Source organism: Coturnix japonica, chromosome 2, assembly GCF_054131305.1.
Source record: "Coturnix japonica strain WE chromosome 2, WE-NBRP24, whole genome shotgun sequence".
In the NCBI taxonomy this organism is placed as follows: Eukaryota; Metazoa; Chordata; class Aves; order Galliformes; family Phasianidae; genus Coturnix; species Coturnix japonica.
The window spans coordinates 30,545,920-30,564,736 of NC_140664.1; the positions used below are offsets into that span (position 1 = coordinate 30,545,920).

Here is an 18,817-nt window from a genome sequence, read left to right on the forward strand (position 1 = left end):
CAGAATCATAGAATGGCTTGGGTTGGAAAGGATCTCAAAGATCATCTAGTTCCAAACTTCTTCCGTAGGAAGGGCTGGCACCCACTAAATCAGGCACTAGATCAGGTGCCCCGAACTGACCTTGAACACCACCAGGGGTGGGACTTCCACAGCTTCTCTGGGCAGCCTGTTCCTCTTCTTCACCACCCCCTGTAAGATTCCATCTAGGATTGCTTCTGTTTCTGCAGCCTGTGCTCTGTAAGGTGTGGGATGCTCTGTGAAACCCCACCTTTTGATTCATAAAGAGGGAAATTACATCCCAGTCTTTCTCTGGCTACCTGCACAAGCTCTCAACACCTTCAAGTCAAAGCTGCACACCATTAACCTGATGATGGCAATTCCTCTTTCCACCTCTGACTTTCTTCCTCCAAAATTCTTTGCTTAACTGGGTTGAAGTTTTATAGCCCCATCTTTCCAGATGTGTTACCACATGCATAACTTCCAGGCTTGTCTGGAGCATTTCAGTCCTTTCCTAGCTGCCAGTTCAATGCAGTTCCAGCTCTCCTTTCAGCCTGCTCAGTCACCCACTATGACTTAAACTGATGGACTAAAGTGGGACCAAGGGATCCATGTACCCCTCACTATTCCAGTCTCTGTGAAAACTATTTCTGATTGTCTCTCCAGCTTCTCTGCAATCCTAAAGATGTAATTTAAAATTCATTTTAAACAGGCAGAAGAATTGCATGTTCAGGAAGATAGCAATGCCTTCTTTTGAGTGTTATTCCACATGCTGCTATTTGTCTTTACTATTCAGTTTTGGTGCTTGAACTCTCTCTCATATTTTCCTGCATTTTACTGCTAGGGAATGTTGCAGAAAGGTAAGATTTAAGTCTAGAGCCACAGAAACCCATATTAAAATTATTCTTAACTCCAATGAAGCCAGGATTCCATCTTAAAAGCAAACATTTTAGAATAGCCAAGCCATTTTACAAACAGAAGCCAAAAGTAAAATTCTCTCTAGCTCAAACGAAGCCAAATTTTCATCCCTAAAGCAAATACTTTAGAACAAAAGCCAAACTGCATTTTAATAAATCAACACATTACCTGATGCACTTCAGGTGCAGCAATGATACATAATGAGAAAAGTAACCAGGAATAACAAGTGGAAAAAAAAAAAAAAAAAAAAAAAAAAAAAAAAAAAAAAAGTAGTACTTTTGGCTTCAGTATCACACACTTATATCCCTTATTCAACCCAATGACAGCTTACTAGGCCTCTGAAGTCACCTCTGAACATGGGATTGTATATTAAATACATGTCTATAAAGTTAGAACTGAATTTACTCCAGGACTGAAGATTTGCAGAAGTGTGTTGATTTATTTTATATTTTTCCCCGTAGGAAATGGAAAGCGTTCTCAACAACAGCCATACTACATCCCTTGCTGAACACACATCTGTGTCCTGGCACAGATACACAAATTCACCTCCATGTATCTCCATCAGAAACAAAGTTGAGATTTTAAGATGAGTTCAAGGGAGAAAGCTCTAGTAACCAAGCAGAATGGGGTGGTCATGTCCTGGACCAGGTCTTTTCCATCTCCAGACCCCATCACACAGTTCTCATCAGATTTGGTGCTACATGGAGAGAGACAAAGGAAAATGTTCATTCACTTTTCAGCCACAGAGCACAAAGTGTGTGTGGTTTAATACAGACCTTTCCAAACAGCTCCCTGTGCCTGAAGCATTAACAAGGATTTACGGGAGTTCTCACACATGTTCGAATGTCAGCTGCTTTCATTTGTCTGCAGACCACTCTCTGTTTGTCTCTTAGAGGCAAAGGATCAGTCAATTCTGAAGCACATTTGAAGCGCAAAGTCAACAGTGAAGTACTAAAGGAGCTATCAGTATTCCTCATTGGCACTACAACTTCATCTACTTTTTATTTTAACAACTGATCCACGTGAATTCTATAAACCACATTTATTTGCAATACAACTCTCCCCATTTTCTTTGCTATTCCCAGTGCTCTAGTAACCCAGAGTCGGGTGGGTCTTTCACTCTTAGCAGTGTAGAAAAGAAAGAGCAAAACCACAGTCATCAGAATAAAAAGAAGAAGGAGAAAGAAGAATATGAGGAGGAAAAAAAAGAAGAATATGAGGAGGCACAGGTCGTCCAGTGGGGTTGTGGATGTCCCCTCCTGGAAGCATTCAGGATGAATGGGGCTTTCAGCAGCTTGGTCTAGAGGGATGTGTCCCTGCCTTTAGCAGGGGGCTGGAACTACATGATCTTGAAGGTCCCTTCCAACCCAAACCATTCTATGATTCAATGAAATAAAAACAAAAGGGGTTTTATTTTATTTATTTATTTATTTATTTGACCCCAACAGTCTCTCTTCTCCATCCCACTGCTCGAGCCCAAGGCTCTCGGCAGTGCTGTCACTGGACATCCCACCTTCTCCCCCCTTCGCGGTGCCTAAGGCTCCTTCTCCACCACCCATGCTAACTCCCATCACGCTCTTTCCCCCGACGCCCAACTCACGGGGAGTCCCCGAGGCACGGCGGGGCTCCTCGCCGCGCACCTGTATCCACCATCCCCCCGCATCACCCCGGCAGAGCCGTGCCACCCGCTCGCCCCCACCCCCCACCCCGTCCCCCTGCCCCACCGTCGTCCTCCCCCGGCTGCCGACCGGCTGCGACACCTCCGCCCGCCCCGCTCCGCTCCTCCCCGGCCCACGCCTCCGCGCCGGCTTTGTGAGCGCGGAACGGCGGCCGCCGGGCAGGGAGGGCGCACTGCCCGCACCATGCCGCTCAGCCCGCGCCCCGCCGCGCTCCTGCCCCTTTGTCTGCTCTGCCTCCAGGCTGCGCTGCCGCCCCGCCGCCCCCGCTACGCCGGGTAAGTGTCCCGCTCCCCTCCGCATCTCACCGTCCGACCCCGCTCGCACCCCGCGGACGAGGGTTCGCCCTCCAGCTGGCCGCTCCTCGCTGCCGTCGAGCGCGGCGTGCACCGATGCTGGGTGCTGTGAGGCATCCGTGCGAGGATGCTGCGCGGAAAGACGGACAAAAAAAGTTTCTGTCCTGGCAGAAACTGCCGTTCTTTAGGGGGGAAAAAAATCGGCGTGCTCAGGAGGTTTGTATTTGCCTTTGGGGAACACGCTTAGTGGGACTTAAAGTTGTGTTTTGAAGAAGCGGAACTTCTTAAAGCGTGCTCAGGTTTGAGCCATAAAAAGCGCAGGCAGCACAGGAATTTGGTTAACCTTCCTGCCATTCCGTCATGTACTTCAAAGGAGGCTTATTTTTGTCATTTAAAATCCAGGTTTGTGTTAGAGAGATGGAACTTAGGAGTACAATGAAAACTGTTAAATCATTGCTCATCTTTAGTGTGTCGTGTTTCCCACCTGGTTTAGAGACTTTCCTTTTAGCAAGTAGTTAATGAAATTGTGTCTGCAGAGATTTATGATGGAAATAAAAGAGCAGCCACACTGAGGACCATGAGAAGCCAATGGCATCTCTCCTCATACGGTATAAAACTCCAAACTGATGAGCAGATTCCTTGGGATAAGCAAACATCACTGTGAAGGAGGAGCTTTATTCTTTTTACTTAATTAAAGGTGTGTGGATTCCACCGCTAAAACAAAGTTTGACGCACACAAACAAGCAAATTAGCTGAGCTTCATGGACTTGCTAATGCAACATTAAACCATTCCCCCCAGATTCTTATTTCACACAGCAGTGGTTGAGCCACCAACAGCTGTCACCATCTCCATTTGGTTTCCCAGTGCTAGTATGTACCTCTATACGGAATCAAACCAGGCACCACAATCAGGAGCCCTCCTGCCAGTGCTGGAAAAGAACAGGATAGAAAATGAAACACCTCTCCAAAGCCAAGGTCCTGTCAAAAGACCTGTGCAGCAACATCAATGTTCTTATCTATGGAGCCCAATAAGGGCTCAATAAGACACTTTTTCTTTTTCCCCCTTTTCTTTGAAGTTTGTGTTCATTTCTTTTGCAGATTACACTGAGATGAGTAACAAACTCCCAGTCCTGGACATAAGTTTTTCTGAATATTAGTTGCTTGTTGATTACTTTGGATAGTGATAGGACAAGGGGGAATGGCTTTAAACTGAGACAGGGGAGGTTTAGGTTGGATATTAGGAGGAAGTTTTTAATACAGAGGGTGGTGATGCACTGGAATGGATTGTGCAAGAGGTTGTGGATGCCCCATCCCTGGAGGCATTCAAGGCCAGGCTGGATGTGGCTCTGGGCAGCCTGGTCTGGGGGTTGGTGACCCTGCACACAGCAGGGGGATTGAAACTAAATGATCATGGTGGTCGTTTTCAACCCAGACCATTCTATGTTCCTATGATTTCTGTTCTGTTCTATGATTCAATGATCCCCGTTTTTGTAGCCTTCACAGAGAGTCTTGCAGAGAAAAATGAAACTTCCCATCAGTTTCCAGAATTTGGAGAAGCACAACAAAAATCACTCCTGGAAATAAAAGACCAAAATTCATTATAAAAACTCTTGGTCAATAGGCGGTTATAGTAGGCAGCTGAGATGTATTTACAAGTCTTGTTGATTACGTGGTCCTGTTTGTGACCAGAACAAACGTTCAAAACAAATTTGAAAAAAATAGCCTGGTAGGACTTTACTGCTCTTCTCAATTTCTACCATTCCGGAATTCTCCGTGTCAGTAAAAATGAAGAAAAATCAATATGAAGCAGGATGAGTGTTAATGTAGAATTCCAGATATCTTGTCCTTCATAGCTCAGGGTCTTGGGCAGAATCATTTCATTTCTTCTGTGTGTGCAACTGTGCAGTTTCCTCCATGACTGTAAACAGTTGAATAATGACCTCAACAGTTGCATGACTGTAAACAGCCATTGCTGCTGAGCCTGGTCATTACCCAAAAGGAAAAATAGATTGGTAAGTTTATTTCAGGAAAGGCAATCAGGAGATAAACTTAGTTGTCTAATGTTCATCATTAGAGTGTCCCAACCATCTGAATTCTTTCTGTGCTAGAGTTTTGTGTCAGAAGCTGTACCATATAGGAGGAGGTCATAACTATAATTAGGGCAAAAGTATGGAAGAAAAGAATAAAAACGTTAGTGGAAAACACTTCTCATAAACTCAGAGCAGCACTAGGAGGCACAGAGCATTGTAGTTCTTTAGATGAGAACTCTGACCTTAAGAAGATTGATATTCCACCTGTTTCTCCAGCCAGATCCTCCAAACTATGTTCAGAGCAAGCCAGATATAAGTGTTGAATAGAGACCAGTGATTAGTGGTTCTCTCTGTCTTTAAGTTACAAGAAGTCAGAGGCATAAAATGAATACAGTAAGAATCGGGTTGAAAAGAAGTTTCTTTATCCTACTAGGGTGAGAGTTCCACAACTGCTGAGGGATGTGAAATGTTTACAAGGATTTAAGGGAGCTTGACTGATCCATGGAAGAAAGATCTACTGAGAGTTATGCAGGGTACCTCTGAAATGACATCCAGGCCAGGAGATCAATGAGTGTACTTACTGGTAATATCATACCACTTAGTGTGGTATGGAAGAGTACTTACTGGTAATATCATACCACTTCTGCTTTGTTGCTGTTCTTCTTTGGGCCTTCTAACAATTAAGAAGAGCAGGTTACTGAAGCAGACAGATTTTTATTTATTTATTCATTTCTTTAGTACCAAGTGCAACAATCTTCCGCCTCTCAGGTATTCTATGGAAGAGATGGTTTTCCATTAAAAAGTCAAGATTGCTTAGGGAAAAAGGCACCTTTCTCATTTGTTTTTAGAATTCACTATTACATTCCTTTTACTGCAGCTCGTCTCCCATCACCCTATAGGTTGTGGCTGGGCATATGCCCCTTGTTTCTGCTTAATCAGAAGCACTTCCAATAACAGAATGCAGGTAAAGGCTGGAAAAAAAAATAAAACTTGGCCAATTCCTCTCTTAGGTTTTGACTGGAGATTTTGGGGTTATTTTAAATATTGTGTTGAGATGTTAACTCTTCCAAAATGTTGGGCTTACATGTGTTACAATGCAGCAGATAATACCAATTCTTTTGGTCAGGTGAAGGCTATGATTCATTCCTATTGTGTAACAACTGTGCAAGAAAATCTGGAAGTCAGTTTGGGTGGATAATAAACAGAAAAGAGTAACAATATGTTCCGGAAGCCAATATTAGTAGTAGCATACTGCAACTACTGAACATCACATCCCCAAACCTGCATAAGCCAACTGGTCATGCAGATAATGCTCTCAAATTTGATATCTGTGCTTCAGCAGATTTCAGATATTTTAATGCCCATTAACATCCCAGCATACCATAGTTAAGTGTCTCTGATCCCACATTACCTTACACACAATAGCTGGCAATTGTTCTGTCTCATGGAAAAAACACGTGGGAATGTGATGAAAACTAGCTGCTGAGGGAATTGAGAAGTGGAAAGGAGCTCCTCCCGTGCTGTTCCCTCCTGCAGATTTTTCCAAATATTAAAAAAAAATAAAGGTTCTGCTTTGCTGTATAATAAATGTTCTTTCCTTCTACTTCAGTCTCCTTTCCTACTTCCAAGTCAAAGTAAAAGGTCATACATGCAACTGGCAAAAAAAAAAGCATTTGGAAAGCACACCAGCAGCATTGTATTGTAGTTAACCATATTCTTTGGGATGAAAATCACACATACTTCTTCTCTGGATGATATCAGGGACCTTCTGTAAGGTGAGAAGCTATGAACACTCCAGTATCATGCACAATTTTAAGTATCCTCTTATCAGATAACTACTGATTTGGTAATGAAAGCACCAGTAATTGCCAAAAAGAGCCCAGAACAGTGAAATCCATGAAAACTCAGGCACCTCTATATCCATTCTTTCCCCAAGACCACAACTTTAGTTTTTCTGTTTTCTCATCACCTGATATTCCCCCAGTACATCATCATTTATGTTCTCCTAAAGGAAAAAGAGAATACTGCCAAGGTTTTATACCTTTTTTTTCCTATAAGACCAGGCATTTTAAATCTACCTTTTATAGCCTCCCTACCCTCCTTATGATAAACAAGAAAGGTGAAGTGTCTCAGTTGCTACTGGTATGAGTTTCAATGAACCTCAGTGCTCCCACTTGTATACCATACTCACTCCCATTTGCTGCTGCCGTGTATTCACTCTTCTGGAGACAGTCATAGGGTTCTCAAAATGATTCTTAGCCAGGAATGTTCAATATAGGACTTTCAAAAGCACTTAGCCAGGCTCAGATGCAACAAAAATAATGTACAAGCTATTTTATTTTATTTTTTTTATTAAAAAATGGAATCCAAGGTAAGTGAACCACCTACATGAAAGATGGTGAAATTAACTTGCACTCCTAGAAGGAAAATCAAGGTTCTGGAAGGAAGAAATATGAAAAAACGAAGCTAAGAAGCTAGAATATAAGAATACATTGCTAACACTTTGCAGGAAACTCCAGTTTAGTACGTTATATAGGACTGTTTCCCACTCTGCAAAATAAACAGGAGCTCAAGGTCTCCTGAAATTCTATAATGTGTAAAAGTGTGATCTGTACATCTGAAACAGCCTTACATGGTCAGAACACCATAGGAAACGTTTATTGTTCTATGCAGTTGAAGAGGAATGGCCATCATTAATCATTTCTCACTATCTCCAGGAGGTAAACTATCATCTGTTTCACAGAACTGTCTTTCACTTATCTTTTCCCCTTAATTTTACCTCTGAATGCATAAAAGGAATTGTACTCCATCTTCCATTGTAAAACATACTAATTGGGGAGATGCACTGTGTTTATAACATTCACAAGAGTCAAGAAAGAAGTTGAGATTGAGACCATATAGTGGGAGTCTGTTCATCAGTCTGTAAGCAAACCCTGCTGTGAGTATTCATACAGCAGCAAAAACGAAAAACAGTCAACGTAGTTCACCATTCAGTATTTTTACTGTTCAGGCAGCACGAACAGTAGGAGATATGATGAATTTCTCTGCCGTTTGACCCTCTACTTCAAAAGAAATAAAACAAACTATAGTGCTACTGTCCTCTGCCCAACTAGCTTACATATTTATGCTATCAGTATTATTTTTCATGAAGAAATTTTTCAGTAAATCCTGTGCTCTCTGTTCCATTTACAATGATCAGCAAGTCTGGTTGCAAAATAAGAAATGATAACTATAGCTACACACCAGACTCTTTCCAAAAACCCCACTGCAGACAAATCTCATAGAATTTAAAGGGACTTTTGCTGGTCTTGGATTTGCAGAACAGGTCTATAGGCAACAAAATCCTGGCCACAATCCCAGTCCTGTATTTTTTTCAGTCCATTTTGATTCTGATTTATGAAATTCCTGTTGACACGATTGAGTAAAAAGATGTGGTTCTAGTTTGATATTGGTATTAGAGCAAAACCTGCACTGATTTTGCTCTCTGATTTGTATTCAGCGTATCAGGTCAGAATGATAAAGAGATACAGATTGTAAGGAAGGAATCGGCAATGAAAACTCTGGAACAGCCTTTTGTGCCAGGCACCTGAGGGTAGGTGAGCCAAAGTACTCCGAATTAAAATTCAGAGAAACAAACAGATGAAGACAATATATCCCTTTCTTTCTAAGAATTTCTAACACTGCCAATTGAAAAGGAGGGCCAAGGACCTCATTTCTTTCTTTTGGAACAGAAAGGCACTGTGCATGACCAAAGAGGAGCAGGGCTGCCCAGCTGCTGGGTGCTGCTCCCTGGGGCTGGCAGAAAGAACAGAGCTGCTCCATCTGCCCACAGCTTTGCTGCCAGGCTGAGTGCACTGGGATGCAAGTCCTAGCAGGGCACTCTTCCCCAGGGAACAGCGAGACTCCTGAGTGCATGTATTGAAAGAAAAGACACACGTTACAGTTACCAGGCAGTGAGCACAGCTGCAGCTGCTGAGGAGGAGATGCTCTAGATTGCTTAGATATAGCCGTGGCTTTGCTAGCTGGCTGAGAGTTGGCACTGTCCCCCTCTATGCTGTCCTAAAGCAGTTTCACCTGAACCACTGGGTACAGGTTTGGGCACTCCGGTACAAAAAAGACATAACTATTGGAGAGCATCTGAAGGAGGGCTGCAGATGTGGGGAAGAGTCTGGAGGGCAATGTATATGAGGAACAGCTGAGAACTCTTGGTGTGTTCAGCCCAGAGTAGAAGCTGAAAAAAGGCATTTATTTTATTTTATTTTATTTTATTTTATTTTATTTTATTTTATTTTATTTTATTTTATTTTATTTTATTTTATTTTAATGTTGCATTCATATAGTAATTTGTGATTACAATATCTTACAGGTCTGAAAGGCTCAGGTAAGCAGCAGAAAGGTGGTATGTTTTAAGTACAAAGCAACATAACACACTTTCTATTTGCATTTGCTTTGAGAGACATCACACATGATAAAACTATAGAAGTATTTTGGCCGTTTCCTTCTTTTTCTTCCAAGGCATTGAAAGTGTTAACTTTACTGAAATAAATGAACAGATTAATTCCTTGAAGTCAGATGTTTGATTAGAAAAGTCAAGTATGGGATGGAACCTTAAAAGAAAGACAGGTCTTGAGGACAGCTGGGAGAAATGAATTTAGCAGGCCTGATGAAAAACTGGTGCCCTTTGATTTATGTGACTCTTCTCCTACTGAGATTATCACCAGATGCTACTCTAAGGCTGCAGGTTGAAGACATAGCCAAGCCCCTGCGCCCACTAAGGGTAGGCTGCTGCCAGAATAGCCAGCTATATTTCTGTTGCTCCAGATGTGCAGCCTGAGTCTCTGTTCTGGCACTAGCACTCCTCTGCCAATAGTGACCAAATTCCAGGAGCAAAAAGACCAAAAAAAATGTATTTTTTCTCCATTTTATTTCTTCTTTTTTTTTACCTGGACTAAACTTGTCAGTTTGTGATCTGGCTGCTCTTGAGCCTTTGGAGTGTTAACACTGGCCCAAAGGAGTGACAAGTGGTGTTTTTTCTGTTCCCAGCTGGGTTAGGGGTTTAAGACTCCCTGTGAACAAATGCACAGGAGAGGGTCCTCTGAACCCAGCTAATTCAAGGTGTAGACTTCAAGAACTGCATGGTTTTAAGACAGTATAATGTGGCTTCCAGAGCGATTCCAACAGAGTGATTTCCCTCTGCACTGATGTCTGTGGAACAATCCTAAGCGAGTGTTTAAGGCTCGTGGAGAGTATAATGGGATGCTTATTTTCAAATAAGCTTCTTCTTAAAAGTGCAAAAACTAAATAAAACATTAAGCTTTGTACTTGCCATAGTCACATAGAATATTTTGAACCAAAGGGGCTTCATCATTCCATCCTAACCTCTAAGTCCTTTATGTCACAGTCAAGTCTGACATAATAGTGTCCACAGAAAAATAACCTCTATATTCATTAAACTGGTTAATGTTAGACAGACTGCAAGTATTTCTCAAGAAAACAGGGCAGACATTTAAATGGGGATTTTTTATTAGGGGCTCTGGCATTTTTGTCACAGCGAGCTTTCAGCAGGGAAATAAACTTCAGGTTCACTTGTGCTGTTCAGAAGAGGCAGCCAAGAACATACTCTGCCTAAAATTTGTACCAAATAACAAGAATCACCATGTAAGCACAGTGCCAAGTCCCAGCTAATAAGCCTCGTGATGCAACAGCATGAGCTAGCATCTTTGCCGGCAGTACACAGCTTAAGGACATCCTGTGGCACAAGGACACGTCTGTATTCTGCTCCATTATCAGCAGACTGGATCTCTGATCCATCTGCCTGTGATAGTGGCTACGTAAAATACAAATGGGACACGTAGTTAATGGAACATAAAATGTAAGTAATTTGTCTTCTTGTAAAAATTGAACGGTTTCACCTTCGGTCTGCTCAGCTGAGCTCGTTCTTTTGTTTTACTAAAAGCAATTTTAGTGCAATTTTTAAATCGTGGTCTAATCAATAAAGCATCAAAGGAAATCAAAGCACTGGGGTACAAAGGGTAGAGGCTTTTACATTCACTATCCAACAGCATAAAAATAAGTTGTGATATGTTTTGTATTTTCTGAGGCCTGGCCTAGAACTGTAACTGCAGCAAAATATGTAATTATTAGGCAGATTTTGAACACTACTGCAGGAGTTGTTTCCTTTCCGCATGTCATCATAAGCTGTGGTTCTCCCACCACAGCAGCTACAAGTAGTGGGAAGCACAGGAAAACAAGGGCTTCTCTGCAGATCTTAGCTTAGGCTACACATTGTTCAGAGAAACCCCACCAAGTCATCATAGAATGGCTTGGGTTGGAAGGGACCTTAACAATCACCTTATTGCAACCCTTCTAGCATGGATAGGGTTACCACCCACAAGATCAGACTGCCCAGTCAACATCATCAATCCTTGTCAGACAGACACCTGAAAAAGGCTCTGATTTGGTCATCCCAAGTGGATGTGGGCAGACTGGAAAATGACATGGATATCTCAGGCTCCAATTTGGCGAAGACAGGCCAAGGAGCTTTAGTATGTATTTCTGTCTATGATGCATGTAGTTAGAAAGCCTTGCATCAAGTCCCTCCTGCCAAAAATATACATAAACTTGGAAATAGGTGCCTGGTGAGTTCCAATGATTTTACAGTTCAGAAACTGATTTGTGGGTGTCACAGAACTGGAGACTTTAGGACCATTGGTGTTCCAGTTTGAGATGCAAGATCTCTCTTACATGTACTTAGTTCCTATACTAGTTCTGTGCAGCCCACCTGTGTGTTCTGTTTCCCGTGGCCATTCTAGCTTCATTGGACCTGTCCTCTCTTTTCCATAAGGTAACTGGAACTTCTTCACCATATGAAAAATGATGGACTAAAAGGTACATGAAAAGTATGATAGCAAAGGTAGCCACTGCCTGACGAAAGTACAGAACTATCTGTAATGACTGGTGCATGTCACACACAGGTGGGAAGAAGCATAAAATAAGAGAAAGACAAATCAGCTTAAGTCTCTGGAAGATAATGCAAAAGCGAAGTAAAACTAGTTTCCTACCAGGTAAGGAATCAGGGGAGACTGGTGTCCAAGATGAGAAGTCCTCATGTCTCCCTTCATGAGGGGCATCCTCTCCAGGTGCTATACAAGCTTCCTTGTGTAATCATGGGCAAAAGGGGACAAGGAGGCTTGATATTTTACTTCTGTTGAGTGAAACTGAGATCTGAGGTGACCTGCAGCCAGAGCTGTCCTACCAGTTTGTAGGACATTGCCACCAAACAGCTCCGACTAAAGAATTACAGAGGACAACTAATCCACATCGTGCTCTATGAAATTTGATCTTTCCATGTTGGTTTTTTTTTAATTCAAAGTCCGTTATCTCTGCTGAAAAAATGCTGGTGGGCTTTTACATACGGCAACTGTACCAGGGGTGGTCTGTGAATTAGAAGGTGTTTGCTCGCAGAGCCTGCAGCAAGTCATGCCAGTTAAGGGGCTGCAGGCTGCACAGCTATACTCGGGGGAAGAGCAGATGGTAAGAAGAGCATCCTCTTGTATGGTTGAAGAGAACAGCTCAGTAAAAACTAGGAAGTACAAGTATAAAGAAGCCTAATCTTTGGGAGTATATATTGTGACATGAGTTTACCCGAGGGTAATCAACATTTTAAAGGTTTATTGTAGTTGCAGAGGATCTAACAGATTTCAGTTATGTTGTTAAGGCTGGTTAAATGCAGTCTTAACGATGAAGTAGCTAATAGCTAGGTAATAAAATGCTAAATAATCATTCTATTAAAATACATAAACAACACAGACACACACACACAAAGGGACTTTATGCAAGAGGAGAACACAGAAATCTCACTAAGAGGACCAGGTTCACAGCGACCAATGGAAAACATAATTATTAGGGTGTATTTAGCAACCAACAGGCCATCTGCCCCACTGGAAAATATTACATTTTCAGGAGAAAAAAAAAACAACACAAACTTCAGGCAAACAAAGAAGGATTTCTTAAATTAGTCATTGTATAAAGAACATTGCTTCTTACAAGAATAAATAAATGGGTGAGTTTAAGGTAATATTTTTAAAGTTATCAAATTACACACCCAGTATTTATTTTTACACTCCATGGCTATAAAATACCAGATGTCATAGCATGAAGTAATGTCAGAGGAAGGCTGGAATCCATTGAGGAGCAGTCAAATGCTAGCTCTTAGCAGTGAAATCTTACTCATAAAGCAAATCTGCTTCAAATGTAAGAACACCAACCATGCTTCACTGCTTTCAAGACTTGTGTCCCCATAGCCTGTGGGATTTTGTTCTCTTAAGCCTGGTTATTACTTGATGCAGGGAAGGGGGAGTGTAAAGGCATGTGTGATGGAAGAAAAAACTGTCAGGAGTTATCTTATGGCAGGGACTTGCTAAAGGAAATGCTGCCTGTTGGATGCATGTCTTGATGTTTGTGTTAGGTCACTCCATTATCTATTTTAAAACAGAAAAATGGTGATACAACAAAAAGGCATATACTTCATTTCAGATGGAAAAAACAAAACTCTGATATAAGTGCAAAGTCATATGTTGTACTCTTTCTTGCACAGTGTAAGATTTTGGGAGCTTATCCATAGCATGTAGCATGCAACTCCATTTGCTATGAAGCCTTAGGTGAGGATAGAATAACAAGTATAGCAAAAGAAGCTGCAGAAAAATTGAGCCAACAATTTCATAGTTTCATACAGCTCTGTATTTGTGTGGTGCTATTTCGTACAACACATCAAGGGTAGCTCAGTTTGCACATATGTTCCACATCACAGCTTTATACACTGAAATAATTCTGAATGGAAATTAATTCATTCCACAAATTTATCTCAGTATACAATGTAAGAAAAAAAAAAAAAAAAAAAGACAAATTGTAAATGTATATTCACATAAAATCACAGAATGTGATTTTAGCTGGATTTTTTCTTTTAATTACTAGCAGCAGAACCAAACACAGCTGTGTATCTAGGTTCTAATGTTAGTGTTTGGTGGGCATACGCTGCCTGTGTTTATTTCCTCCCCAAAAATAGTTTGGTTTATAATTTTGGTAAATCCCACTCCTCCAGGCATAACACAGCAGCCCTCCTTTGGCCTCTTCTAGGACAGAATAGTGTGGCGGGTGTTCAGTATTCATCGCTAGTTCCAAAACGTTGTTCTTAGTACGTACTAAGTGTTATTTTTCTTCATGCAAAATTTAATCTTAGCTTTATTGTCCATTTTAGTCCAATTGAGCTAAACCCTATTTTGTCACAAGAAATAACAAAAACCAAAAACCTCAGCAGAATCACATAGACAGAGTCTTTCCCTCTTTCCCTTTCCTCTTTCTGGTATTTCAGATGGGGAACATTAGAGTCTCGCTGTGATACAGTCGCTGGGTGTTACAGCAGCAGAAGCAGACTTTAGTGAAAATGCTGTTTGAGGAACAAATCTTGGCAAGTAACAGCTCCCTGATGGATATAGCATTTGGCATCAAATGCTATTCACATGATATTGAATGTTATTTCACAGAAGGCCTATGCACAGAGTTTCTCAGTTGTTATTTTCAAAGGACCTTTCCTTTTGCTGGCTGTGCAGGTGTCGAGCTGTGATTACACCCTGCTGTGTTAAAGCCAGCTCCTCTCCCTCCCACCTATTTCTGTTCTCACCCCAATCCTTTACTTCACTGTCCTCATGCATTGTTGCAGACAGCCTGCAGAACAGTTTTTGGCAGGGACTGGTATTTCACCACATGCTGGTTCAGCAGGTAACTCCAGGTCTCAGCGGTTTTGCGTTTCCTGTCTAATCAACTAGCAGTAGTTTCAGCTCTAACACAGCTCTTTTGGACAGTAGATCCAGTCAGGATGATAAATAGCATCATACTGATGCAAGTAAGCTTAACAAACTTTTCTTATTATGAATGCTTTCAATTTTCTGTTCAACAGAAGGCAACAAGTACTGCACAAAATTGCTTGTAAGAGTGAAGTTTAAGAAGCTAGCCATTTTCTTTAGCATTTCATTATTTTTTGCAAATTATAATAGCAAGAAAGAAATTCAATTGCAATTATGAAATTAACTGATATTTACCATCAAGCATCAGTAGATAAAGCTCTGTTTCTTGAGGTGCTGAATTGCTATGAGCAAGGCTGAGTAGTTGATCTGTGAACGCAAGACTCTACTGACACCATCAGAACTGAATACCCTATTCTCCTGTTTTATTTGGATGCTCTTGTTTGTTTGTTTGTTTTTAGTAAGTTTCTGAGAGTTTAAATTTATGATTGATTAAGAGGGAAGTTAGAAGGAAGCCGGAAGTAATAGCTCTAAAAAGACACTATCTATCCCACTCATTTCAGTCCAAGGTTACTCATATCTTAAGTCGATAGCGATGTCCTTTCTCATTAAAAATTATGTGTATTTTTATACATTCACACAAATCTATGCATAAAATTTCTGAAATGGGAAAGGCATTAGCTATATCTCCAGACCTGTTAGGTCAAAGCAACATACACAAAGGTAACTGTCTTTCATACAGAAACTATAAGTAGCATGATGTCATTCAGTAAGGTAGACTAAACAATCTGTCTTTGCTAGATAAAACCTATAAAATCTTTAGAAACGTTTACTGTATCAGGTATCTGATGAAAATTACAGTAATAAATCTGACCTGATTTAGAAACTGTACTCCCAGGGCAATTGCAAAGTGCTGTAGGCATCTGCTGTCTGCCCACTGTTATGCAGAATGTTTGCTGCATGCTTCATGAGTTTAACTTAGGCAACATGGAGTATTTTCTTCTATGAGTGCAGCAGTGATCTAAATAAAATGTATGACGTAAAATCTCAGATGGAGAGTTTGGTATTTCAGTAGCAGTGTGAGACTTAACAAATATGGAAGACCTCTACATTTGTTTGGGGTGGTTGTTTTTGGTTTGGGTAAGCTAGATGTCAGATTGATGTTTAACAAATAATCAGTGCAGCAAATGTTCTTCGATAAGCATTTGATAAACAAATGTAGAGGTGTGTCTCAGGAAATCATCTGTAGGCTGTCAGGATTGCATGTAACATCCGACTGTTAACCAGAGATGCCACAGGAGTCCAGCAACAAGATTTGTACTTGATGGCTTAATGAGATTTATTGCAGCTTGTCAGTGGGGTGAGCCTTCCAAGTAGCCCCTTCACCATCTTCTGTGACTTCTTCAGAAAGAAGAGCCAAATGTTTTATCACATCACATTTGGCGTGAATATTCCAAGCCATAACTCACTTGTAACCACATTTTGAACTGCAAAAACACAGATTCACTGCTTTGCCAGTTAGAAGCTTGGGAGGATAGCCAAGGTGCTGCAGAACAGTTTTGATGGAGTTACAGCAATAAAACCAGGACCCAGCCAAAAATGAATGTTTCTTAATTTGAGGGAAAAGCGATTACCAGTCAAATAGGTGACATTCTCACAAATCTCAGTTCAGAGCAGTAAGCCTTGCTTTACCTGGGTGAAAACAAAAACCTTACCGTCTAATAAAAACTCTACAAATTTGTTTATCAGAGTTAATGAAAACTAGATTGAATTTCTTTTCTTGGTAATAGAAAGGACGCCCAAACCACAGTACATTCATTCTCCACTCAAATAAAAGTTTTTTTCAAGTAAAGCTTTTCTTCGAGCTTATAACTTGGTTGTTGCTTTAGATGAAATGCTATGGCCGCCTTACTTTTTGATTCTTGATTTACCTATTGGGTTGCTGGGGAAAGAATCTGAGGTCACTTGGCTCAGCAAGTTCAGCTTTTGGACAGATGGCAGTAAGCAAGCTGTGTTTTCAAAAAATTAAGAAGTTCTCCACAGTGGAGGAAACTGTAATGCATCCCCCAACTTTACTCCACATTTCTACACAAATATTTGTACTGTCTATCCATAAACTGACTATATCAAATTAAATTAAAACCTCCGTACTCTGTCTCACAAACGTTTATCCATAAATTAAGTTATATTGGCAACAGATTCTGAGCCCATGGAAGTCCAAAGAACTACTGGAAGTAATAAGATGAACTATTTAAAAGGACTTTTTTTTTCCCTCTTAAGTTGGTAAGAAAGATTTTCCAACTTTTGTTTAAACAAAAAATAGTAAAAGCACTTAGATACGCCAGTGACCACGATGCCTCATACTGGATTATGAACGTTTTATGCTGCCCTTTTGGGATATCAATTACAGGGCCCATAAGCCGAGTCAGTAAAGGGACTCTTCCAGGCATGAGACATCTGGTTCTCTGGAAGCCTATGCAGACGTTTATATTGCCAGCTTTAAATTAGGCCTTTGAATTTGCCACATGCTTTAGCTGGCGATGGGCTGTCTGGACTGCCATGTGTTCCTGGTTGTGGTAGCTTTAACATTTAATGTGTAGGTTTATTCCTTTCTTTTTTCTCACTTGGACAACCTCCACAAAGGTAAAACTTCATGATCAGTTGTAATATTTAGAGCTTAGAGTATAGCACTTCTAAGTCTATAAGTATACATTTTTCATTGGTTTTCAATGGACCGGTACAAATTTACAGTGTTACAAGAATTACGATCTTGAATATTCCTGGGCATCACCCAAAGCTCATACACATGCAGACGTTCAAAAGAAGAAATTACATTTCCCATCTGTACAAAACCATCATCCAATGATTGGTCAGAAACTTGTCAGTCACTTACTTTACTAATTGAATCTGAACTTCATATACTTTTTTCTAGTTTGATTTTGGCCTTGAATACAGAATTTTGTTACTGGAGGAATTCAGTTGGAGGAATTCTTTTTGCCGGAGATAAAAATGAGATCTATGATCAGACTGGGATTGTCATCTGAAATACAGATTGTAAACAGCCCTGTTTACATGTATCTTGATGTAAGGTGTCCTGCAAAGAAGGTCCTTATTGCTTTTAGAAGTAAGTGAAAGACATTTTTAAGGAGAAAACTAATTCTAATGTTATTTCTTGGATGTTAAACCCCAACGAAAAGCATAAAACTATATGGAAGTTACTTTCCTGCTGAAATGAGCTAGGGAATAGAGGAATCAGGATAGCTCAGTCTTAATCCATTCCTTTTGTGTGTGGGTTTCAGCATCCTAGTACTTCTGCCCCTACCTCTGGCACTTTGGGCATGTATAAAACATAGCAGCTCTGCTGAATGCTCAAGTGTATTCTATTGTGGGGCCTTCAGGACCCATGGAGTAAAAATATTCGTACTGATCTTCAGAATTACTTCTTTCTTTTTTTTTTTTCTTTACCTTTTTTTCCTGCTTAGATGGAAAACAGGTCTCCTATGTGAACCTATGTGCTCGAAACCAGTAGATAAATAGAAAGCCTGATACTTTCATTTTTCTTTGCTCATGAGTTTTTTAAACTTCCCTCAGTCTGCAGAGACTGCTTCAACACCTGAAGTCAGCACTTAGGAAGAACAGGAAGCAGCAGGGCAGGAGATTGCAGTCGGTTCTGTCTCTGGCCCTTGGCACTATTCATCACAGGTGTCACTGACTTCTCCTTCCCCCCAGGAGATGATTCAACACCAATATGTTATGCTGAGTGACAGTCCAGTGTTTCCATACAAACACCTTCTAACTTTTACAGGTTGAATTTGATGTCAGAATAAAAAACCTTCCCCCTTTATGCCAGTCCCTCTGTCTGTCTGTCTGCCCACATCTTCATGTCTAAATGTGCATTTCCTTCTTCTTCACCTTTGTTTCTGCTGAATCCAGTCCCCGGCCTCTAACTCCTGAAGTGCTCTCCCTACCTCTGTGATAAGGATGCTTTCATTCCTCTTCTGATTTAGTGTTCACTTAGAAAGCATTGCTGCACACAATCCTCAGACCAGTGGTGGACTACATGGATTGAATCTTTCCCAAACTAATTTAAAGAAACATTT

The 18,817-nt window shown here is 40.9% G+C and overlaps 1 protein-coding gene across 2 annotated transcripts in view; it reads left to right on the forward strand.

Annotated features, from left to right (window-relative positions):
* Nucleotides 1-2,721: 2,721 nt before the first annotated feature.
* Nucleotides 2,722-18,817, forward strand: part of CPA6 (carboxypeptidase A6) — a 78,161-nt gene continuing 62,065 nt past the window's right edge. The window contains exon 1 of one of the 2 annotated variants that reach the window (XM_085539497.1): nt 2,722-2,869. Coding sequence is in view for 1 of the 2 variants with exons in the window: in XM_015855679.3 (XP_015711165.2) it covers nt 2,778-2,869 (92 nt within the window). In the remaining variant the exon portion in view is untranslated. The remainder of the gene's footprint in view (nt 2,870-18,817) is intronic. The other variant, XM_015855679.3, reaches the window with a different exon arrangement.